We start from the raw sequence: 25,783 nt of genomic DNA, 5'->3' as shown, positions 1-25,783 counted from the left end.
CTTAATTAGGAGGAAGGCTGGGAATTGCTTTAACTGTAACTCAGGGGAACCTGTCAGCACAGGTCTCACTGACCTTACATAACCTCAAGCAGAAGTAAAGACATTGAAAAAAATCTCATGACTCCAGTGAGTCCATTCTCCCTGTCACATATAAGAGTTACTTCTCCACCCTTACTGAACAGGTATCACTACTCTCTTAACTGGGCCTACTCAGCATTTTGAAGCAGTCCAGTGATAACCCTTTTTTCTTCCTCCTCCAAATGTAATCCTTTGTTCATACTTTTAGACTTGGGGGAAATGATTCTTTTGTTCCACTAAACTTTGACTACTTTTAAGAATAGTTTGATCGCTAATTTATCTTAACGAATTGGAAAGTCAAGAAAGAGCCTGCTGTGAGCTCACACCCATCACCTGGAGTGTGAACACAGGGGTGCTAATACACATCAACAGGCTCCTCACGGTCAAACTCCTCCACCTCCAAAATAGACACATTCATTCACAGACTTAGGAGTCTAGCATAACAAAACCCACATACTCACCTTCAGTTTTATTAAATCAAGATTATCTCTACAATGAAAGAAAGAATCCCCCTTTTTCCCATTTAACTAGTAGCAGCTAGGGAAAAAATGTAGGGGAGGATTTTTCTGAAAGTCATGGTTTTGGATGGAGTGTGAGGTCCCTGAGGTCAGCAACCTAGATTCATCTTACAGTGGGCTACACAGCAAAACTTGCATAAGGCCAAGTCACCAGGGCTTTTCTCTGAACTACTTGCATATCCAGAAGCTAGGAGATCGTATGGCAAAATGAGTATGTCAAGAAGCTGGGGAGAAAACGAGAGATGGTTAATAAAAAGATTGGGAACTGGGCTGAGAGAAAGGGAAAACAAAAGAAAAACAAACAGTTTCTTGGCAAAGGACTTGCTGGAAGGATGAGCCTCACAACTGTGAGAAGCATAATGACCTTCTGCTTGTTTCTCTTCAGTCAGGGAAATGGGACTAGGCTCACATTCATCATTTAACCAGAACTGCAGTACAGAATAAACCTGACTGAAACATACTTCCTTTTTTTTTTTTTTTCTCCTTAGCTAGAGCAACTCTGCAAGGCTAATGATGGGGCCAAAGAGACTCATTCTGACAGAAGACAACCTGGAGCAATGAAAAGCTGGGTATTTTGAAAACCCTGAAGTGTATGAAATGCAACAGACTACTGGAGAGTAGAAAAAAGAAAGAGAAAACAGAACCACAGACATAATCATGTCCCCTACACTTTAATTAAAGTAAGACTTAATGTTATTTAAGATTACCAAATTCTCAGAGGAAATGCATTTCTATGTATTGCTACCAGACAACCATTGACATGGAAGAAGAATGTACACAGTACATAATGCTACATCCATCCATACTATACATCCACTAAGGTAGACCTCTCTGTTCAAAGAAAATGTCTAGATACATTGCTTGTCCACTAAATGGAAATACCAAATGCTATTAGGGTTTGCACTTTCAGTATGGAAGTGGCTGGCCTATAAACAAGATTTTAACAGCTTCTCTATTAAACAACTCAGTTTAATTAATCATCAGCCATTAACCACTCATTTAAAATGCCACTTAGAAAATCTTAATTTTGCACATTATCAGCTGGTTCACAAATAGTTATCTATAAGGAGAAGGGTAATGATCTTCCTCTCTCTTTCTTGGAGCCTTATAGTCAACCTTACAGTCAATTCTGGCATCTTAATTAACCACACACACATATTAGCATTTAAAATCAAATGCTAAAAGCAAAATTTTTTGTTAAAAAATTGCACAGAGAAAAGTTAATATACACATCATTCTGCTGCTGGTTAAAGAGGCAAATATGAGGTTTTGGTCAAATTACATCCTGCATAAAACAGAATTTAGCATCTCTTGATCACACAAGGAAATACACTATGGCAGGAACACATGCAAGGCCATATGATTTCATTCCAGCTGCATGGACAATCTCACTTTGTCTTTATTTGTACATTTAAGAGGCTAACAACACCATCTGCATTTCACTATATTCTCTGCTATGGTCTCATCTTCCCAGTAACAGACCTGGCTTTCTCTTCAGGGACCTATCTTTTGCATTTGCATCCAAACGGCTGAAAGAATGGGACACTACCAGTAAACATGCAGAATTAATGTAAAATAATTCCATAGAATAATATATCACATAAGAAAAGACAGGGCTGGAGGGAAAACCCCAACCTAAACCTGAATGCTTAACACAGCTGCCAAAACTCAGGCTCCCCAGCATCTGCAGCAGGACACTCACAAGGGAGTTGTGGGAGTGCAGTATATAAAATTTTACACATCTGTCAATAAGTGAGGTGATCCAAATGCAAGCCCTAGCAGGCAGGATGCACGCAGGCAGATTTGTGACTATTCCTGACAGAATTTATTTCTGCTGAAGAATGCACGGCCTCAAACAAGCGTGCACACATTACATGGCAGCAGCAGCAGTTTGACAACTTCCTTCTCCTTAGACACGCTCCAAAGTGCTCAGGGTCACCTGAGTTCCATGAAATCTGGGTTTTCGTGAGAAGTGACTGATAGGGCTTGGGTGCCAAAGTTGGAAGATTTGGATGAGGAGTTCCTGGGAAAAAGCAGAGCGAACTCTAAACATGAAGTAATTTTGTTTGAATGCTACCCAGAGATTTTAAATTTCTTTCCCCACATAGGTGGGAAATAAACCCAAGGCTTGTTTAAACATGTCTCCTCATGCAGTCCAGTTATCCAACATTTCCCCTGATTGGCACAGTGAGTATGCAGCACCCATGCACCCTTTATGAGGAAGAAAACTGCCAGTAGTATTAGGAGCAAAATACACACTACCAGTGTGCCTACACCGGCACTGGTGGCCAAAGGGCTTCCTGGACTACCCTGCTTCCACGAGCAGGACAGCTCTACCGAGAGCCCCCAGAACGCACGGAACCTCTGCTGTACTGTCAATGCCACTCTGAATTTAACTGTTGTCAGAAATTTATCAGCCAGGACGGACACTAAGTCACCTAACGCTAAGTTTTCAGTTTTAACATTATGGGAAGCGGTGACCAGATGGCAGCCAAAGGTTCAGAAGGCCCTGTGGTATGCTTCAGAAAGAATAAACTCCAGAGGAATCAGAGGAGAGCCTCGGGATGTAGAGTATTACAGGACAAAGAAAAAGCACAGATGATTTTAGGACATCAAGCAGAAGAGGCTCTATGGTAAGAGAAACTACATACTTTGCTTGTACTTGTCACACTTCGTAAATCAAAATATTCCAATGCATGACCATATTTCTCTTTTCACAGCAATGCAAGGTACAGTGGCAAAGGGCACATAGATATTACATAGCCTCATTCAATTTCCACCTCGCCTCCATGATATCCATCTCAAAGAATAACCTTCCCCGAGTAAAGGACCATCCATTCCTAGAGCAGTGGATTGCTTTTATGCTAGTCACTGAGGAAAGGTGGTGTAAGTGGATGCACGATGAGCAATGCCCACAGTGCTCTGAACTGAGAACAAGAAAACTTCAGCTTCTGGTATATGAGACACACATGGCCAAGTGCCACACCTCAGCAACCCCAGCTCATCCTCATCAGAATTCCTATGGCTTTGGATTGAGCAGGATGGGAGTGGCCCATACCTGCTCAAAAGACAAGCATTTAGTCTTTAAATAAAAAATGCTCTTTTTACTATATTTTAAAACTCTGGACCCTTTTATATCCTCCTCTCAGGCTTACACATTGCTTACATTTGGCACTTGGTTCCTCAGGACATGCACAGCATTTTCTTCCTTTGATACTTTAGAGGGAGAGACAGACTGCTTAGCATCTTTTTCCTCTCTCTTTCTGTTGACTCAGGCCAGCTCTGAGAGTGACATGTGAGGGACACAAAGGTATGGGTTTAATTTTCCCATTTTCAACTTTGCATATTGCTAGACTGAGAATTCTGAAAGACTGCAAGTTGCTATAAGGGAACATTCACCCTGAAACAAGGAAGATCTATTTTTCAATTAATTAACTAACATTATAGAAATTAGGATCTTCTACAGTTGGCCCCCAAACAGCATCTCCAAAAATAAAAAAAAGCTGGATCAGACTTTGGGGCTTTGGACTTTACTCCTATGTAATAAAAAGAGTTCTGTTTTTTTATTGGTATTTTTTTTAAACTGCAACAAGATACAGCTCTGAATCTATTCTTGCTCAACAAAGAAAAACTGTTTTCATTTTTGTCAGACCAGCACTTTGAAATTCCCCAAGATAAGTCACATAAATAAGTGAAGAATTATACTTGGCAATGAGTTTGGCATCAGACTTTAATGTTTCATAGTTCTGGGCTGAGAAAATAAGTTGAGCAAAGTCTCTAGAACCTTTCCAGAGATGTACTTGCGGTGTTTGGATATACTTGACAGCACCATCTTCACGGGAAGAAAAAAAGATGAAATTGTTTATTCGAAATGCGAGAAAGGGTTTCACCGTGTGACATGCCTGACATTTAAGTGATAATAGTGTTATGCATCTGCTCTTTTGGCTTTGGTCTGACACCTAGGCTCTGCCACGGTGCAACTTAGCAGTGCCATGGCACAGCCCTGATGACTAAACTCAGAGATGTGACTTACCACCCATTGCAGGAACATATGGGCACAGATCACTCAGCCTCTGCCGCGGGCTCGGAAGCGCACAGCGTCTCAGGCAAAGACCCTGTGAGTTCCGCAGCTGCACAAGGTGGCTGTGCGGGCTGCACCATCCTTAGGGATGCCATTTGCATTACAGAAAATTGTGGCTAATTAGAAATAAACAGAAAAATGCTTGATTTACAAAGAAATGTGTGATTTTGCCAGCTAATTTTTTTCCACTCTAACTTAACATTCAGAGAATACACTGATCATGCTAATGCTTTCACTATATTCATTAATAAGGACAATTTACATTTATATAGCACCTCTCTTAGTTAAGAATTCCAAAGCTTTCAGCAAAATATACACAAAAAATTACTTCTATTTCACTGAATATAGTCATCGTTGGAATGAAAGTCAACAATTGTGAAGCAGTGCAGAAGAACATTACACAACAGTTGTAAATAAGACACAGAGCAAAGCCCCCAAAAACCCGAAGCAAAAAGCCCCTGAGATGCCAGATGCAAGTGGAGGTAAATGGGACGTTAGTGCACAAAGAGCGATGTGAAGCAGATCCGTGTGTGCCCTGAGGAGCAGTGTTGGAGGCAGCAAACATACTTCATCCTGATTACAGCAACAGAGCCCATACATGTGCAGCCTGTTGCTTTCCTGCACGCTGAGGGACATTCTCAGCTTAAACTGTGAATCTATGGCAAAGAATGAACAAGGAATACGTGATGGATTCTGCTGATGAGAAAAGGGAAAGCATATGCAAAATGAGAACAGCTAAGTTTCGTACTTTACAAATGGCCTCCCATTTAAAAAATGCATTAATTATGCTAATACATTATTCTGCAAAAATAGCATAAAATAAAAATTAACTTCTTGTTTCAAACAATGAGTTTTAATTCTCAATCATAATGATACATAACTGGAGTTCTCAGACCGAAATGAAGTAATCTATTCTCTCTGTGTTCAAATCCTCCTTCTACTCCTAACCCTGTCTACTTTAGTCACTGATCAAGTCTCCATGCACTATATTACAACTTGAGAGTCACATGTGGGAGGAAAAAAACATCCATCTGAAGTAAAATTAATAGCAAAACTTTGAGAGAAAGCATGCATGTGCTAGCAAGAGCAAAGCATAAGTGTTTACGTGACCAATGTGTTGATAAATGTTCAGCCCCACAAACACAAAATAACCGTGGCTTGGCTTAAAACCATCCATTATAACCCTTTCCCATCATTCTGAGGCAGACAAGGTAGTTTTCATACTTGACCCTTGGAAGCAGATTGTTTTCTTAATTAACATGTTATCCAGGGATTTTTCTTTCCACATCTCTTTCTCCTTTCAATACTCTCCCTCTAGCACAGAAAGATTTCCTTGCCTGAAGTTGACACTTTATTCAACAACTGTTGGCTAAGACCTCACGACCCACTGCATAAATTCGCATAGAATTATTCATGTTTGGCACATTTCTGCTGGTGAATAACAACACCATTTTGTCTCTCAGACAAAGAAAAGAAAGATTTAAAAAAAGAACAAAGACAGCCTAATAAGAATCTCACATTTCCTATTTTTTTCCCAGTCTGGTTACAAGCCTGAGAAAACCAACAAAGCAAAGTTGTGGACTGTTGGTCTTTCAGTACAGATGGAACAGCCTCTCAGTGTGACTTCTGATCATGGGCTCAGCTATGAGGTAACTTTTCCTGCCTGCTTGATGTTTTGGGTTTAGTTTTTCTAACTGAGTTATCATGTTGCCATGCAATTACAGTTAAATCCACACTGAAATCCAGGATCCTAATACCAAATCCAAACTTAGCTGGGACTTCAATCTTGTCCCCATAGCAAGACAAGAGTTCATTCAGTGTAGTCAAAACCACAATACAATCAATCCATTAGAAGAAGGCATTTGGAAAGACAATCTATATATGGAAAGACAATCTATAGGCCTCACTCCAAAACTGATGATATATTTAAAATGTAAAGCTGTAAAATCTTGTTAAAACCGAAATTACAAAGCAACTTTTATAACAATGGCTTAGTCCAGCTGAGTTACACATGTTTATGTTCATATTTGGAAGATACAAACACCTGAATTTAGACTCCTTCCACTGGGAATTCTCAGATCTTGGTTTATTGAGTTAGCACAAACTCACTTTCTGATCCCTTTACTACCTGCAACTTTCGTTTGACTTCAGTTACAACTGCCTCAAAACTTTTCTAGTAAAGTGAAACCACTAGCTGGTAAAAAGCTGGGATCACTACCTCTTTTTTTATGCAGTAGGGGAGGAGTTAATGATATGGAAGAAAAAAAATAGCCCTGTCATTATGTTTGGAAAGAATTTCACCATCCTGTATTTAGGTGAGAGATACTTGGCCCATTCCCTGTTATGAACTTAGATTTATGTCAGAAGTGTTTTATTATAAGTATTTATAACAATGACTCAGTAGATGTTTTCAAAGTACTACGATGCCCCAAACTGGAAACACTCCGATATCTGTGCTGACATATTTTTCCAAAATTAATGAGTGTGGTATTACATGGCATGGATTGAGGCTACAGGGAGACACTACAGATTGTAACATGAATTCAGAGCATGTACAGTTCCTGAAGTCCCCCATGTCTGTCCTCTGTCTGTCGGCTCTTCCTTTCATACAGACTTGCCCACACGCTTGTACTTTGGTTTGAAAAAGCCAACATTGATATACTAATGCCACAAATGAAGTCTCGTGTTCTTTTAGCCCCAAATTCCAGAAGCAACCAGTTTTAAAATTATTACAATGGGGGGTACTTATCAACTCAAAGGAATTTTTGTTTCCCCTTTAACCCAGGAAAAAACTTGATCAGCTTTCTTTAATGCTGGAAGCTTGACAGTAAGGATTAAAAATTGTTCTTTCCTTCCCACTTAGTTATTGGAAAGGCTGTGAAAGGCAATCAGTCTTGTGAAGCCACACTTCACAGTCTGCATAAAAATGCCATGATTCTCAGTCCTCTCCCCAAACTAATTGAAAGTGTGTAATATCACACAGCTGGGAAAATCTAAACCATAAACATATACAATATATCATGCTATCACACAAAACCTGTTACTAATAGACACTTGATGATCTACAGGATTGAAAGAGATCTGAAAACTGAGATTATTTTTGCTGCAGGGTAAGAACTTTTTCCGATTGAAAGAGGAAAAAACACCCTTTCAGCAGTGCAGGAATTGGACTGCAGTCAGTTCATTCATTCTGTTCGTGAAATATGGACTTTTCTTTAATGATTTCTGTTTGACTGCTGTCTTGCTCAGATGCTCTGGGGTTACTGCTGCAGCAAATCTTACTTTGGGTAAGAGGAAATTCATGGCTTTCTAGTCAGTAAATTCAGGGGTTTGGGCCATCAGAACAGTCCCATGTCTGATCCCCAGCAGAGGCCCAGGCTCCCTCCCCACCAAGCCATCATTTTCTGTAATGCCAGGTGGCAATATTACCTGTCACCAGAAGTCTGTGGGTAGTGCTGCTTGTTTATTTTTGCATACAGTCCTTCCAAGTGCTCCCTCTCCATTGGTGCTGAGGAAGAATCCCGCAGATAAACAAAGGTTTCTCCTACTGCTGGTGATGAGGGTCTGTAGATGCTTCCTGGGGGATAAGCCTCTCGGAAGTGGTTCACTCTGGCATAGTTTGGATCCACCTCATCATCATCAATGTCAGGTCCTCCAGGACCAGCAGAAAAATCACTCAGGCCTCTCAGTTGCTTTTGCCGTAACTCCTGATGCTTTGCACCGATCCTAACAATGAAAACCAAAGCACAAATATACAATGGGATCTGCTTCAACAGTAACCATCATGCAAATTTGAAACACCAACCCTGAACCCAACCATTTGGAGCTTTCAGTACGCTGTTAAACTGGTGCCAGATAAAACAGAGTGGTGCATGCAGCAATTTTGTTCTTTATCTCTGGCAATCACCTTTGTAACCAAGCTTGGTCACCATTCTGACAAAAAAAAAATTAATACTGAATATAGTGTGGCTTTTCACAAGTGTGGATGCATGAACACATACAGGATTAATTCTATACTTACCTTCCACATTGCAGCTGCATATACCTAACCCAATCCTGAAACTTTTAACCGAAATTAGTCTGTAAAATTGTTACTGACCCCTGGTTACTTGACCCACCTAGATTCTCCTAAATACATTAACTTGTGAAAAGTGGATTAAACATGAACGTAAATGGAGAGATGGCGCATTTGTCTCAAATCAAAGTACCACAATTAATCTGCTAAAGATTTAATTTTTAAAAGATTTTATTTTGGCTAAATAAATGTGAAAATCACGTCTTGTTATATAGGGAATAGGGACAAAGTAAAACAGCAAAGAAACGAATAGAAATTTGACAGAAATTAAATATAAGTGAATTAAAGACTGTTACTGGCAGTATTCCACTGTGATAAAGCCTTAAGTGGTATTACAAAATGCTCCTGCTAATCAGGACCATTGTGTAATCTCTTTGGAATAGTAAAACACACTCAGGTAAATTTCAAGCTAAGATGATATTCAATGATTCAACATTCCTGCTGGAGAAAAAAGAAAGTACAGCAAGACTGTGAACTCTTCTGTTAACTGCTCAGCTACTCTCCGTTCAACAGAGTGTAATTAAGTGCAGTGAGATGGATCTGGCAGAATCTTGACCAGGGTATGTAATAAATAGGATTTACAGAAAATAGAGGAGCATGGAAAAAGAAACAAGGAACAGAAGAAAGACACAGAGATGCAATGCCTGACAGAAGTCAATATTTGATTTTGACTGTAACTGGAAGTGCAACAGCAGTGTTGAAAGAACAGTATAATTTTACCACAGGAGTAAAACTGAAAAGGGTCTGGCAGACTTTGTTATCCAAGTAAGGCTTAAAGGCCTCAGAACCCTGCATATTGAACAATGAAGGTGTTCTGGAGAAAGTCTTTAAAAGGCATGGAGAAAAAGGTTCCCTAGAAAAACAACGAGCACACTGGGAGCTTCCATCTGACAGACAGGAACTACTAAGTGCAGAATGGGAAACTTATTTTGTTTCACTAGATTTGTGTCATCAAAACAAATGTTAATAGTTTGGAAATAATTTGTAGATAAAAAGGTTCACAAACAATTCTAATGAGAACAACATGCCTTTCTAGACATGTACTTGAGTATATCAATGTGTACCACTCATGCTTCCCAGTTTCACATCTCCATTAACTATGCTAGGACATATCTAGAGGTGATACTGGTTTTCAACACTTAAAATGTAGTTGTACTTTACAGCAGGAGGAGTTTTCTCAGATGATACAATTGTCAAGGGGATGGGTACCCCCTATTCATTCTGCCTTCCCTCAGTGAAGCAGATGAGCTTTCTCCTCTCTGGTACTCAAATCCTGTGTGCCCCACCTTGGGTAGCACATGCTTTGGTTGAGCTTTGGTGCCTCAACATCAAAAGGACATCAAAGTGTTGGAGTGTGTCCAGAGGAGGGAAACCAAGATGATGAAAGGCCTCGAGGGCCAGACTTAGGAGTGCAGCTGAGGTCACTCAGTTTGTTTAACCCGGGAAACTGTGGAATGTTTCACCCTCAATTAGAGGCCAAAACCCCCTAAACACAGAATTCAGAGCAGGAATATATAGAATGAGGTACAAGTCCCATGGCACACATGGGTACACATACACACAGTACACAGGCAGAAAAATGGGAGCACGCTACATTTCAAGGAATGGCGGTATCGCATGTCAGTGTAGAAGGCACGGCACAGACCCGAGATGAGTCACAGCAATTTCTCAGAAAATGATGAGCCTTCATGTTCTCTGGACCAGTACATCACTGGTCCCCCAGGTATTTCAGACTGCTTTGAAAGCAAGAGTAGTGCAGCCAGCAGCATCAAGCTAATCTTGCTTTCATGTCTGATAGAAAGAGTAATTTGTCCTGCTATCAATACTGGTATATTCTGCACAATAAAAGCTGGAATTAGGTCACCACAATTTTCTTTTGTTCCTGTGAATAAGCCTAGCTTCTTCAGCTTCTCCTTCTGAGCACAATCTTCAATTGCTGCCAGTATTATAAGTCAATTCTTCTCAAAAACAATTATTTCCATTTTATATTATATGGACCAGTCAATATCTGGCTACGTGAAATTCTTTATGATCAATGTTTCATCCTTTCAATACATCTATTACAACTGCATTAATATTTCTTGTTTTCTTTTTACTTTTCCACACAAATCTATAAAATTTGCTCAGTGATCTCTTTTTCATTTCTATCCAAATGTTCAAATACAGAGAAACAAACTTCCTTTCTATTTACCTGTCTTTTTATGCCTTCTCACATGTTTTTCACCTTTGAAATTTCTCACATTTTTGTGAAGTTTTAAATTTCTACACTGTATTTCGGCATCATGTTTTCACAGTTTTAAAGCAATCTCATCCACAGCACATACCAGTAGGTGCACAGGAATTCTTTAGTGAGGAAAAAAAAAAAGTGCTGTTCCTTCCATAACTTTAATGCTCTGCCAACTCTACTAAGCAGGCCATTTCTCTGTATCCCACTCTAGTCATTCACCATTTCTCCACCTGCCTTTGAAATTCTCCCTATCTGAAACAGCAAAATCTTTATTCCCCATCCCAACCCTCCCTCCCCCTAACCAACCTACCAACCTAAAAAGCCAAGACTTTTACATTAACACAGCTGTAACTGCAAACAGCTCATTGAACACATTGAACAGTTACTACAACACAGCCCCCAACTTGCAGCACTGGATGGGTCTGATTAAACAACGGGTGTAAATTTGTGAAGAAAGATAAAATGCCCCTCAGCACTATGATGCTGGCAGTGAAACTAGAGCTGAGGAGAGGTACAGATCACCATCTCTACAATTTAGTGAGGGACTAAAATTTCTACAAACTTCCTGATGAGGGAAAGGGAAAAAAAAAACTTCATACAGAATAAAGGGAAATGAACATATTTCCTTTTGAGTATTTCATATTAATTCTGCTTGCTCTCTTTGACCACCTGAACACTATGCTCTTCAGTTAAACCCCTGCACAACTGCACCAACTCCCTTTAGCTGTGTTTCTGTAAAAACAGAGCCTTGGCACAGAAGCAGCCAGGACAGGGAATAGAAGTGCCATATCAGGAAATACCCTTTTGTTTTTTGCTTGTCACCCATCTTTCTCTAGACTTTCCATATAACAAATAGGTTGGACTTGATCTCAAAGATCTTTTCTAACCTAGTTTATTCTGTGATTCTGTGAAATAATTTCAGAAAATATACAGTTTGAAAAAAAAAATAATCTTAATAGAACTCCAGACAACTTCCTGAAAACATGTTGCATTTGTAGAAGTCAAATGAAGACAGAATCCATACACATACTGTACTTCTGGAAGTGGGACACAGTATTTTGAAAACACTTCTGTACTGTTCAGTAGCACACCCCCAAAGCTATAAATCAAGGAACGCTCTCATTTGTCCTTCAAATACTCTTTCCATCTGACATAGCTGCACAAATCATACACGGTCAGCTCTCTTATAGTAACATATGAAAAAATGCACACACCTAGAGCGCAGCAGGCAGGAAAGGGTTAACAGCCCAAGCAGCTCCTTCCAGCTGCAGCTCAGACACACGATTGGGTTACTGTGGCTTAACAAGTTATTGTGTTTCTGCTGAGCTACTGTCAATGACCACATATGTATTCACCGCCTGTGACAAACACAATGTAAAACGCTTTAGCCTGACATCGGTGACAGAGACACTGACAGGCAAAAGCTGGATTAAAAGACTGCAGAATACACAGAATGAAGCAGCTGCAGCAAGGGATGTGAACTACCTCGAGAAAACTCCTGAAGAGCTGAGCAGAAGTGACTTTTGGAGAAGACCCAGAAATGCTTTTGAGAATGGAATGTGAGGGCTAGGAAAAGCTGTAAGAGATACTTCTCATCTCTTGGCCCAGCAGTTGTAGTTGTAAGCTGGGTGGGTGGGTTGTAAATGGGCAACAAGAAAATGCTGAAGCTTCTAACACTCCATGAAAATTAAAATACAGGACTCAATGTTACTAATTCAGTAGCCCAAAGAAGGCCAGGGTCATTAAAAGCTGCGGTGCCCAAAGATGGCCTTCAATGGGAAATAGATAGCAAGACACCAGCTGCACCCCAACCTGCAGTTCTGGGGGCTCAGCAGCAGCCCCAGCTCAAAATGAGCTTTGCACACTGAGGCACAGACTAATGAGGGTCACTCTGAATCAGCTTGAGACTCAGACACTCATGTCCTCCTGACTCATGTCCACCCTGACTCCTGCCCAGGCTGGAGGCAGGGTGCCTGCTGCACAACAGGAGACACCAGAAGCAACTCAGTGGCACTGACAGCCACCAGGTCTGACCAGAGTAAAAAACTGCATGAGGCAAGCTTGGCCCAGGAGAGACCATGGGCTTTCTTACTCAGAGACCTGCAAGGCTGCATTTCATATCACAAAAGCTGAATGTAGGGATAACCAACCAAAACAAGCCCACAACAAAAAGCAGCACATTTTCAGAGGTGTTGAACTGCTCCTCCATGGCACTCCCCATGAGCTCTGAGAAAATCCTGTTTCTTCTGACTTTCCAGTGAAACAGTAAAAATGATGTAACTTTTTTTTTTAAAAATTTACCATGCACTGACCACGTACATAGTACTGAGCAGAGCACAAAGAATGACATGTTCTGAGCACCAAGGTGCATATCTAAGTAGTCAAACGCAGGACCCAAAAAGCATTTGCTAAAATAATGTATAAACAAAGGGACTTTGTTTACATTTCAGATGAATACAGCAAAATTTCTCCTATGGTGGTGTAAAAGTAACAGACTTTGTAGAAGCATGAGCAGGTACATGAATGAGCAAGATGCTGTCGAAGTCAATGAAAGATGTCCCTGGGGCAGAAGAATGAATAAAAGCAGAGACAAAACATGTAACAGAAACCAGGCCACAGGTCTTTAGGATAATTTCTATTCCATTTGCAATAAGAGGAGCAGAATAAGAGTAGCAAATCGAGTGTGCATACCATCACTTTAAAGTATACCCAAACTTAAGAGGACCTAATCCTTAAAATCTTTTGAGATGATTGAGATGCTAAACATTCTACTCAGTTGTTCCTTGAGAACAGCAGAAAAAAAGCTACTTTATTGCTTTTTTTCTTCACTCATGTGACTCTGATATCTACATACTCTAATGATTACTTAATTTACATCTGATTTAGTATCTGCTTTTGTGTCTCATTTACCTAATTCATACATATATTGAGTAACGGGTTGTCTAGAGGCACACAGCCTATTTCTGCAGGAGGTCACTTAGATTTCCACTGGGCTTAATGTTTTAATTCCTTTTTAGCTGCTAGCAAAATATATTTTGGTAACTAAAATATTGTTTTTTCATTCATTTACATAATAGTGAAATGAATACATCTTTTCTTTAGACATTCATAAGCAATAATCACTGATGGGAATGGGTATATTTCAGTTGAGTACCAGAGGAGGTAATTTCAGTACAGTGTTTTATTTTTTAAAATTTCATAATCATTTTACAGACAGGCATGGCCTATAATGACATTAACAATCCTATTCAAACCTGCCTCTTTTATCAGGAGAGCACCCATCTTTATTTTTTCAAACAACATCACCAAACAAAACTCAAGAGGCAGGCAAGCCTCATAGCTAAAAAAAAAAAAAAATTAAACCCCCCCTCTTGCTGGCAAATAGAGGACACCCGATACAGACTCTTGAAGAATCAAACAATATTTAATTTAATATTATCTTTCAGGGTATTCTGCTGGAGCCATATTTGTCAGAAACATCCTCCCTATAAGCTGTGCAAGTTTTTCTTCGTTCCAGCTCATTCTATTGTGCTGGATTTGAACATCTCCCCCATAACTAGTATCTGTAATTGTAAACAAGAATAGAAACAGTCTCAGAAATAAAGAAAGACAAGCCACAAATTCAAGAGAATTAGAGACTCAGGATAACAACATACAGCTCTTGTAGCACCATTAAATGCCCCAATGACAAAAATCCACCAATCTGTAAAATGTTGCCTGTTCCAGAAAATGACCCTGTGCCTATAAAATACTGAACTGAACTGACCAAAGAAGCTGCCTTTGGAGGGCTGTAAGAAAAGAAAGGGAGAACAGAAAAACCTAAGAAGGAGATAGAGCTATGCCGACCTTAAAATTTAAGATTATGAGAAACTGAAGATGAAACATAGCCCTTTCAGAGCACAAAATGAGGAACGGGAGCTATGGCTAGACAAGACTGAGGTCTTAATGTTCTTCCATTTATTTCAGAGGTGACAAGGAGTGATTACCAGCTTACACAGGATCCTGCCCTCTAAAGAAAATCCTGGCTCTAATGAGGTCAGTGTTTTCTCCTGTCCTATGAACTTCAATGAGAACATGATTTTTACCCTTGCTATTAAATCAGAGAAAGTTTTTGTGCCTGTCCACATTAGTTGTACATTGGGTATGAAATGTAGCAGATTAAGAAAGCCAACTATCAGAAAAGCCAAGTATTTTATAGTCTATCGTTTACTGCATTATATCATTTTCTTTACTTACAACTACCCTGGAGTTATCATCTTGAAGTGACAATATCAGTAAAATTTAGATTGTAAGGAACCCTCTGAAGGTTATCCTGCTCAATCTCCTGCTGAAAACAAGGCTGACTGCACAGAACAGATTTCTCAGCCTCCTGTCAATAGGATGTTCCTTGTTTTGTGGCAATGGGGATTGGAAGTGGAAACATTGCAGCTTTGTCAAAATTACTTTGACATCTTTCACCTGAGATGTTCTGACACCTTTAAGAGCTCCCCCCCACAAAATGGCCTTGAGTCTGCAGAGACTTTGCACCCCTTAGCTGCAGCTGCAAGACCCAGCTCCAAGTGGTGATTTAAAGGAACTCTCAGGTTGTTGTCATTTGCACTTTGGTGTTAAGAAGATATGTAAGGTGCTGTGCATATCGTACCTGAGTCCCTTTTATGAACAATAACTCATTCTAGAACAAACAGTGAGGAAAAGAGGCTTAAAAAAACAATACTCTTGGAAAAGAAGACTTAATTTTGTGTACACTTTAGATATTGGGAACTTAATGTCAGGAATGCCCACGTTACCAATTGCAGTCAAAGCCACATAATCATCCCTCCAACCTCTCCAAATGACACATCAAACAAACTGTTTCAGAGAAGTTCATCAGATAAACAGAGAACAACTATAAAGTAACTACAGTACACCTGCAGAATAGCTAAGGGGAGACAGAGACATCCACCTATGAACTGAATTGCTGCCAGTGACTTACTTGGCTCCAGCAATTGCTGTAGCAGGTACCAATCAAAACCACTGAGGATTGGTAACACTGTCTTAAGAAAAATACCAGAGACATTGTAATGACCATGGGAAGGCACAACATGGATCCGACACCTCATGAAAACTCAACATTCACAACCACATGCAGTAACACAATTTGGGACAGACCCAGGAAAACTGGCACCTAAGAGTCCCCAGAGCCACCTCTGTCGGTAAGGGGGTATTCCTGGGACATCTCCTGAATAGGTACTTGCAGCTCCACTTCCTAGCGACACCTCATGAGTTCACACAACCATCTCTGCAACTGCATAAACGTAATTCCTTCATTTGAATGAAATCCTAGTAGTGGAAGGAACAACCCTAGCTTCATGTGATATGATACCCCATGCAGATTTCTTTATTCTGCACATGCCATTGAACCTAGAACCTATTGAACAAAATTTCTCAGTACAAGAACGGGAACAGCCTCCATCTGTTAGTCTGGGATTCACAGGTTGCTTCTAATTAACATTCCTTGATTTGAAAGCAAAACTCAGCTTTGCCTGAGCAGTCAAAGCTTTAAGACTTTCAGGTATCTTGGTTTAAGATCACTATGGAGATTTACACACACAAACAGATTTCCTGCCAGTCTATCCCCACGAGTTGCATTCTCATTTTTATGCTGTAGTAGCTAAGGGAGTCTGAGAACAGGAATTCTGTGCTGTGGCACTACTTCAAAGTGCATGCCAACGATTTATGATAGACTGTCAGAAATCACAAATGGAAGGGCAAGGAATGAAATGCTGCTTCCAAGTAATTCTTATTGATTCCAGAGTGGGCAAGAGCTGACCTACATTCAGTACTGCATCAAAGAAATCCCTAGGCCAGGACAGTCCATCTCCTAGAAAGCACTCTCTTAGCCCGGTTGGCTAGTACCTGGGCCAGTTTCACTTCATTAGTTTGGACTGTAAGTTTCTAGCAGCATTTCAGGTTTACAGAACCAAAACAACCATCAAGTAATAAAACTCTGATATATGCAGAAGAGAACCATGCATTGGCCCGTTTAAGCCATTGCCCATGAGCTGCTCTGACCTCTTAGATGGACAGGTGGCACACCTTGTGAAAACCTGCCTTCAGATCACACCAGTGCCTCAATGATGAGCAAAACAAGGATGCTAAATGGCTTGGATGAGAATTCCATGCTTATGTTCTGAGAGCACAGCTATGACACCTAGAAGTGCTATTTCCATCAGTGTGCAGCGCCTGGAATCGCGCTGGGACAGTTAAAGAAAAAGGCTAAGTCCATGTGCCACTCTGTTATCATCGGTTCTTAACCTGGACAATCTGGGACCAACTGTAGACCTAGTGCTGTCTTTAAAATGTCCTCCAGCAGTAAAAAAGCCACATGAATCAGCTCTGAAATTGCAGTCTGGCTCTAAATGTTACAACAAAACCTGTGGAAGTAGGTGAGACCCATCCACTTCAGCTACTCAGAACCAAACATCAATCTCCCAATGTTCCATGGTAGGTTTTTATTACATGTTCTGGTATGCAGAGCAGCAGCAGATCTAAAATGAGAATCATTCAGAATCAATGGGTTGGGATTAATCTGTCCTCCTGTCCAGTGCAAGTGCTGCCACAGTAATAAACAGAAATCTGATAACTTCATACTGTCAGCACAAAATGAAACTATGACCTTGACCTGTGCTACAGCATCCAGTAATTTTTTCATAACTTCAACATACCATACTATACGGCTATGATCTAATAAGAATCTAAAAGTAATTAACTGGAATTTTTGAAAACTGAAGCCTTAATCAAATATGTATTCTTATCAGGGTTGCAAGCCAGCAATAAATTGGGACATTTAAAAAACTGGGATCCAATCCAATCTGTGATCTGATCAGGGTTCAATGGTTATAATAAATTGGGAGTATTAAAACTGGGATCACATCCAACACTTTATTTTGTCTAAACCACAGGACCTAGCTGTGCTGTAAAGTCAGGAATACTCAATGAACAGATATACCATGTTGGATTAACCCTTAATAAATAATGATGCACAAGCTCAGGTGTCCCACAAACATGTGGTTTAGCACAGAGCTTAATGGTGAGAAGAGCAATTATGAACATTTTACCAGAGATCAATACGAACTTTAAAAAGCCATAATAATGCTTTTAGACTTGGCAGGTGGAATGCACAGGAACAAAAGCTACATGGAGTCTCCAACAATGTGCACGTGTATGAACGCGCACTAAGATGCACAGTGCATTTAAAAAAAATCTTACTTTGATTTTTGCAACAGTCTGAATTTCAACTTTTGATTCAAAGCAATTTGGCTTTTCTACCATACTGCCATATATCCATCTATTCTCATTTTCATTTTGGTTTCCAGTAACATACAAACTGTTTGTAATTAAATATAATAAAACAAATGCTGACAGAAAGGGAATGAAGTTTCACTCCCAAGTACTCTCTCCTCTCTAAGTGGACTCTCAATGTTTTTACTTCTGTAAGATGCATCCCTTCGTGCAGGGATCTTGCAGCTGCAAAATTAAACCTCTGTTTGCCAAATATCAAAACCATATGTATTGATTTTTTAACTATGGGAACAGGCAGCAAGCATCGGGGCTGATAAGATGAGAGAAATGCTCTTCAGTTGCTGCAAGGTTTCTGAAAAGTAAAGAAAAGTCAGTCTTCAATATAAAAACTGAAACCATTTCATTTTACCCCTATTTGAGATACAGTATAACTTAAGCATTCAGTTCATACACTGAGAAAGCAGGGGCCAGATACTCCTTCTGCTTCTCTAACGCTCCACTCAAACCTCAATACTATTAAAAATTTTCCTCAATTAACTCTGATGAGGACGACAAAACCAAAACTGTTTTAACAAAACTACTCCCACAAAAATGTGCAGAGGATTATTTTTCACATGGAGTGCCTCCTCATTAACTAACTCTCATACTACTTTAAAAAATCCTCCCATTTTCAACAAGGAGCTTCATTTTGTAAATTTTATTCTAATGTCAAGTAAGTATTCAATTCTGTTGGAAGAGAGATTTAGGTCTCAGTAGGAAAATCTCAGTAAAATAATACTAAAGAAACAGGAAAAATATTTTTCTTTCAATTGATAGTCACTTTATTTGCATTTAAAAGGCAAACAAATTATGATGTATAAAACTCATGCATCTAATGTATTTACCCAGTTCATTTTACAATGAACAAATGTTAGAAAATGAAAAGAACCCTAAATGAGTGGGAAAGAAATAGAGGAAGGGATGAAATCTTTTTTGAGGGAAGGAAAAGACAAGGCCTCTTCCAGTATTTAATAATGTAGCAAACATCCTATCGTTAAAATGATGAATTCTGAGTAATTTACACTGAACACACTAAAAATACAGATTTGAGTCAGCTTGATCAAAATAACCCTCAGATATAGCATTTGTTTCTTCCTTTTATGGGCAGATTCTCGACCTTTGGAGCACATGCTTTATTACAGCCAAACTCTTTGAAGCATGAACAAAGTGATGAGTTTATTTAAAATAAGGCCTCAGTCCAATGAAGCATGTGACTTGTGCCAGGAAGAACAAACCGCCACCTCAAAGAACTGTACCCCCAGTTAAGTCAATACTCCTGAACCATCATGAGGCTCCTGTCTTTTCCCACTCAAAATTCACTGACATTGCATCACCTTGGCATAATGAAAACTAAAGGAGGTAGGGGGAGAAGAAGAAAATAATTTAAAGGAGGTGCTGAATTCATATTCAATTTGACACAGATAAGGCTATTACTAAAGAAGGAATGACTAACATCCAAAGTTCCTGTTCACTACTTGAAGCTTGCAGAAGTAGTAGTTGTATAATAAAGTATTGGCTTTGAAAAGAAAGGAAGCCTGGGGCTGAGGTCTGGAATCAATTCTTAGCTTGACAGGGACTTTTCAGGAACCTGGACAAGCAGTTGCACTGCCTGCACGTCACAGTCCCACCCAGAGGATACTTTTTTTTTCCTGTCAGATTTTCTCTCTTCCACCTCAACTGTGAGTGCTTGGGGCCAGGCCCAAGCTTCCCCAACAGCAATGAACACAATGAGACCTTCATCTTGCTGGGGATTGCTAGGGAATAAAACCAGTAAAAAAAAATTGAAATCATCATTTCAGTGCAGGATGTGGAGCTGCTTCAGAGAACTGCAGCTACATGGCAGCACTGAGAGTTGTTCTGAAAACTGAGACTGGGACGATGGGGAATGGAAATAGAAATTACTAGGCTAGCAAAATAGTAAATTTATTTTCACTTTCTGAGGTTCAAATCTGAAACTTGGCAGCCCATAAAGAGAGTTGCCAGGCAAATTTATGCTGAGGACCAAAGTGCAAGCAAATCCTGTCCTTTTGGGAATCATCTGCATTACAGAGTGAGCACTGAATACTCTGTCTGCATACGCCCACTAGCTCTAACACATTCTGGATGTGCCAGACTTGTTGCACATGCACTGTTCAATTCCTTCTCTGTGCAAGCAGGAAATCCAACCTGTTCCAGGGATGATGGGCTTACACTCATGCAGCACACCTACATAAGAGCTGATGTTTCCCATCAGAACCAGAGGCACTGAGCTTGAACTGCACAGCACTATGCACTGAACACATCTGACATTTTTGCATGTCTAAAGGTTGTTGAAATTTCTGGAAGAAGGCAACAGTCTTTACAGAAAGCCTATCCCTAGGATTTTGTGAAATCTTGTTGTGCCTATCCGATACCAATCAAAAAACCTGCAAAACTACGAGAGACAGCCTAGTCCTGAAAACTGAAAATGCACTTCCTACCAAAAAATATTTCTCAGCTGAGATCTTGGAATAGCATTCTGCTTTTTGGAGAGCTGCCAAGCATATATTGCATGCAAAACCAATATCCAAAACCAGGCGAGTTCCACAGCTGCTAAGATGCTGAAAAGCACTTGATCATTAATCCTGTCACACCCAGCCCAAAAATCAACTACTCTAACCTCTTCCACTAGTGTCCAAAATGGACAACATGGCCTCTGAAAAAAAACCCCAAACAGTCAGATGAAAAATCATAGTATCTTTTAGTATGGTAGGCAGTCAGCATTTAAGAAAACTCTTTACACAAAAAATCTGAATTGAATTGAGGATCTGAACAAGAATTAGTTATACAGCTAATCTTGGAAAAGTAAAATTAGATGCGCATTTAAGTTATTCTAGAAAAGCTTAATGTTAGAAAAGCAATTTTAGCTTGTTCAAGATATTAAATATAGGATTTGATCACAGGTATCAGGGGACAAAACTTGCTGCATTTCTCTAGTATTTTCTACTATTACTTCCCCCATACTTTTAACATACGCTCATCTCACTCAACAAAAACAGATCTGAAAAATATGAATGTGTACTAGTGAGCTTCAGTTTTATAAATACAAGACCAAGTATGCAGGATTGCAGCTAGTGAAGTCATAGGAGCAGATGATCTATGGTGTGAATATGCCACAAGGTTTTCTTTGCCAATATGTGCATTAAAATCTTGGACTTGAATTACATTATAGAATTACTAAATCTTGGGACAGAGCTATAAAACTTGTCTTTACTGTCTTATTGAGCATCATCATTAGGTGAACAGTCAACAACTAAGCAGAAGGACTGATCTACATTCAAGTCAGGTAATGTTTCCTTAGTGATTTTAATCAATTTCCCAAACAGTTTTTACTCATATAGGAGAAGTAGCTTCTTTACATAATTTTTCTCTAACAAAGATAGAGCCTCTTCTACTTTATGACCAGCTCAAAAAGGGTTCAACAGTAAGCGTGTAGGCAGCCTTATATAGACAAACACACAGCCATGCTCTCACTTCATTCAGAAAGTTGGTGCAAATTGCTTGTTTTTATGGCACATGTTGCATTCCTTTGAGGAAAACATAGGGAAAATTTCTTCATTATTTTTCTGGGATTTAAAAAAAATAATAATTTGAATCCCCCAGAGATATAAGATATACTACCTGATACAAAAGTGTGATATTCCTATTCTTGTGCCTTACAGAAGAAGAACCAAATAAGTGAGTTAAAAATATCATCTTGGTTCATCCACTTCTCAACACACCTGCTGTTCTCCATTTCAGTCACAAACTCTTCCAGGTCAAAACTGAAATCATTACTAGAGAAACCAGGATGATGAAGACATTGAGCTGCCAGTTTCTAATGCAGCCGTACCAAGTTACTGTCAATCAGTGACTGTAATTAAAAAAAAGCACACAACGCTAAAGAAATATTAAGAACAATTATCTTGTGTCCAATTGGAACGTTAGACCTCTAGACAGAAGGGTTCATTCCTTCCAGCCTGCCAACATTTTAGTAAATGACACTGGCCCTTTAACAGATGGGATACATGCTTCTTAGCTTGCCAGGATCCTAATAAAAGACACTGGCTTCTTTAAAATGAAGGACACATACCTCTCAAATTGCCAGTATCCAAATTGGGAGTCAGCAGTTTAATATAAAGGCACTCATCAATCTGGCAAAAATCAAGGACAGGGCACAGAAATTTTAAAACAAATGGTACAAAGTTTCTCCTGACACTACTTAACTTAGATGAACTAAATACTTAAGCACTGGCTAAGCATATCCAGCAGCAGTGCTGTAGTAACTAGATACCTTTCTAGCTTTTAAAGTAGTAAAAATTAGCAGCAGAGTGCGAGGGTCTGCACTGACTTTTTTCCCCAATCAAAACCATTAGCTGCCACTTACAGGGCTGACCACACACTGCACGACTCAAATGCAAGCAGGGTGTCTTTTCCTTGGGCACCGACCAGTACCACAAAGGCTGGCCCGTGTGGAAACACTTCTGCACAAAAGGAACCATGTCTGCTTCCATTCCCTCTCCCAGGAGCAGGATACTCCAGTGAAGGAGAGAGACCTCTGAAAAGCTTTCTGCTTGCACTGACAAAATGTATTACTACAACTTGTAAAGTTTTACAGCATCTGCAGACACTTCTTGAGAGCCAGAAACCATGGGCTCTTTAACTTTTCTGATAGCAGCCATCAGAGGGAAACAAAGACCTTTTTCAGCATATGAAGTACTTCTGGATGAGTTGGGAAAGTGGAGTTTTCTGAACCTTGTTGACACTGACAAACTGTTTTCAGTTTCTCAAGAGTAGACATGGGGAAAAGCAGAAAACTGTAAAATCTCTTAATCTGGAAAGATAAGGAATTTAATAAGACTGGGCATAGAAAGTGTATTTTATGAACAGGACAGACTCCCAGGTTTTACCTCAGAAATAGAACAACTCCTAGCAGGCACTCACCCAGCTTCTTGCCTTGCCCCTCTTGCCCAACCCACTGCTGGCACACTCCTGCCTCTGCAGACTGATTTGAACCATCTGAACCATTTCTTCCAGGTGTTTCCTTGGCATATTTAACATTTGTTGCATACGCATTTCTGCAACATGTGGCTTACCAGCAAACACTGTGCAGAAAAGAACAGGCCAAAGTACAAAAACTACTCTCTGATGGCACAGCCAGCTGAAGCCAAAGAGGTCTGAAGTGCTAGAAAACAACGGCAGAAACTGTCAGGATAGAAGGGAGGAGGTTCTTGCTGTAGAGAAGCTGAAGAGAAAATTACTAAGTCAGCTGCCCTTGGGAAGGGGCAGAGGTGAAGCAGGTTTTGAAGGAACTGATCTTCCCCAGCTAAAGCAGAAGCTGGGATTTGAATGCAACATGAAGTTCACAGAAACTGCAGAACAACAAGCTCCTGTCACACAGCAGTTCTCACTCAGCCAGGACTAGCCTAAGCTCTGGCTTGCCTGGACCTGACTGCAGTGGGCATTGTCTGGGACAGGCTGGCTGGCTGTTCCTTCAGGAAACCCCTTGCTCTGAAGTTTTTGATGAACAAAGATGCTCCTGAACAAAGATGCTCACCTTTCACGCTCATCTTTCATTTTCTCCAGCTCCTCCTCTTTAAGCATGCCTTGCTTTGGAGTCCCCTTCTGATCTGCCTTGCCACTTTTATCTTCTTTCTTCTTTCCAAATCTGTAAAAGATATCAAAGAAGGAGTCATGAGGAAATAATTACAGAAGAAAAAACAGTACTTATCTATCATAAACCACAGAAATTTTAGGCAATCAAAACACTGAGTTTTTATCTTAGTGACTCATAAATTTCCCACATTGCAAGATATGGTATCAGTATTACCTGGGCCATATGCAAGAGGAAGGACTGGTTACAAATTGATTTGGATCCTGTACTTTTGAAAGCTATTGCTTGAACTTAAGTTGAAAAGCCCTGTCAAACCTGAAGTGCAGGGCATTGCAGAGCTGAAATATTAACATGGCACATTTTAAAGTGGCTGAAGGCTCCTCTTGCCACATGCCAGCTCTCTGAAAGTCATCTGCAGTGGCTGTGGTGTCAGCACCCAGACTAGGCCACTGTTTTACTCTTAGCAGTAACTACTGTCTCTCATTCATGACACCCTAAATTTAGGATTTGCTCTTTGTTTAAATGAGGATGCAATCAGAAAGAATAAAATCTTGCTTTGTTCTAAGAGTACAAATCTAGACAGTTCATAAGAGCTCTTTTTTAAACTTCTGGGGTTTTCTTTCTGCCTAGTAATATACTATCATGTAATATTTATGCTGTGAAAGTCCTCCAGAGGCCCCAGTGAGTTTGGGGCTTGCACTGTTGTTTTATACACTGTACAAATATGCATAACAAGTCTGCTTTACCCAGCCTATAAAAGGTGGCTGAACTGGGGAGCTACATTTAATTTCTGGTGGAGTTAGACAGAATACTGGGGTCAAATATGCTCATGAATTATGGACCAAACAAAAAGTTTAAAAACCTCCCCTCCTCTGCATGAATTTAAAATTCTCAGTTCCACAAGTAAATGATCAACCTGTATCTTCCACTGCAAATTAATGTGTCCCTATATGCATGACAACAATGTAAAGAAAAGTAATTACTTCTTGATGAAATATACTATATCACAAACGAATTATTCTGACTCAAAACATCAAACTCTTCTGTGAAAGTCTGCAGCATTGCCCCTGTGATCTTTCTTATACCCTTTTTATTTTTCATGTCAGCCCAAACTGCCTCAAGTGGAACAGCTGAACTGTGACTATACTTAAGCTGTAAATCATTGACTTTGTGTTTCTCCACAGACAAAAGCAGAAATTTTGCAAATAGTCAGGCTCATAAGATAACAATCCAAATTTTTTTTGTGAATTTAATTAATACTTCTGAGCTTGTTGTCAAATGAAGTGACTGGGAACTCTGCAGCAAGTCTTCCAGACAATAAGAACTTGGTTAGAAAGGGAATGATGGATGTGAGAGACAGACACATAGCATGTGGCACTAATAAAAAGGGCAAATACTACAGGTAGTAACATGAGATACTTTATAGTGCCTCTGTCATGGACTGTGCTGGGGAGCAGAGAGCCTCCATGGTTTTCTCTTTTTTCCTGTGTCACCATAGAGACAGATGGTGTCCTGCATTCTTTGAAGGATCCTTTGCTCAAAACACGCACCTTGTCTAAAAACAATCCTCAGTTCTTTTTTCACGGTCCCGACTCATTTCAGCACTTCTAAAAATACAGAATATACTTTCCACACTTTTACTGAGTACAGAGCAGCACACTGATTTCATTGCTTCTGAGTCCCAGCAGTTCCAAGAGACTGGAGTCACACACCCCATCAGAAGGAGATGGTGGCAGTGAAGGCAGCAGTCAGGAAACACAAGAGACAGAGGTTGTACACAGAGTGAAGAGAAACAAAATAAGGTGGGTGCACAGGTATGAAATCACCCAGGTTTAAAAGAAAAGCCAAATGAAACTCTGCAGATATTACTCTC

General features: G+C 39.9%; 1 protein-coding gene across 3 annotated transcripts in view; it reads right to left on the bottom strand.

The window, feature by feature from the left end:
* The window catches only part of PARD3B (par-3 family cell polarity regulator beta), a 383,490-nt gene that overhangs the window by 70,537 nt on the left and 287,170 nt on the right, over positions 1-25,783 (bottom strand). For all 3 annotated transcript variants that reach the window (XM_084209781.1, XM_084209782.1, XM_084209783.1), the window contains 2 exons: positions 23,854-23,964; positions 8,107-8,403 (listed from right to left, as the gene is read on the bottom strand). In XM_084209781.1, the coding sequence (XP_084065907.1) occupies positions 8,107-8,403; positions 23,854-23,964 (408 nt within the window). The remainder of the gene's footprint in view (positions 1-8,106; positions 8,404-23,853; positions 23,965-25,783) is intronic.

The sequence above is a fragment of the Fringilla coelebs genome (assembly GCF_963513975.1).
Source record: "Fringilla coelebs genome assembly, chromosome: 7".
In the NCBI taxonomy this organism is placed as follows: Eukaryota; Metazoa; Chordata; class Aves; order Passeriformes; family Fringillidae; genus Fringilla; species Fringilla coelebs.
Note: the sequence above shows the minus strand (reverse complement) of the source record. Positions and strands in the feature narration are given on the sequence as shown.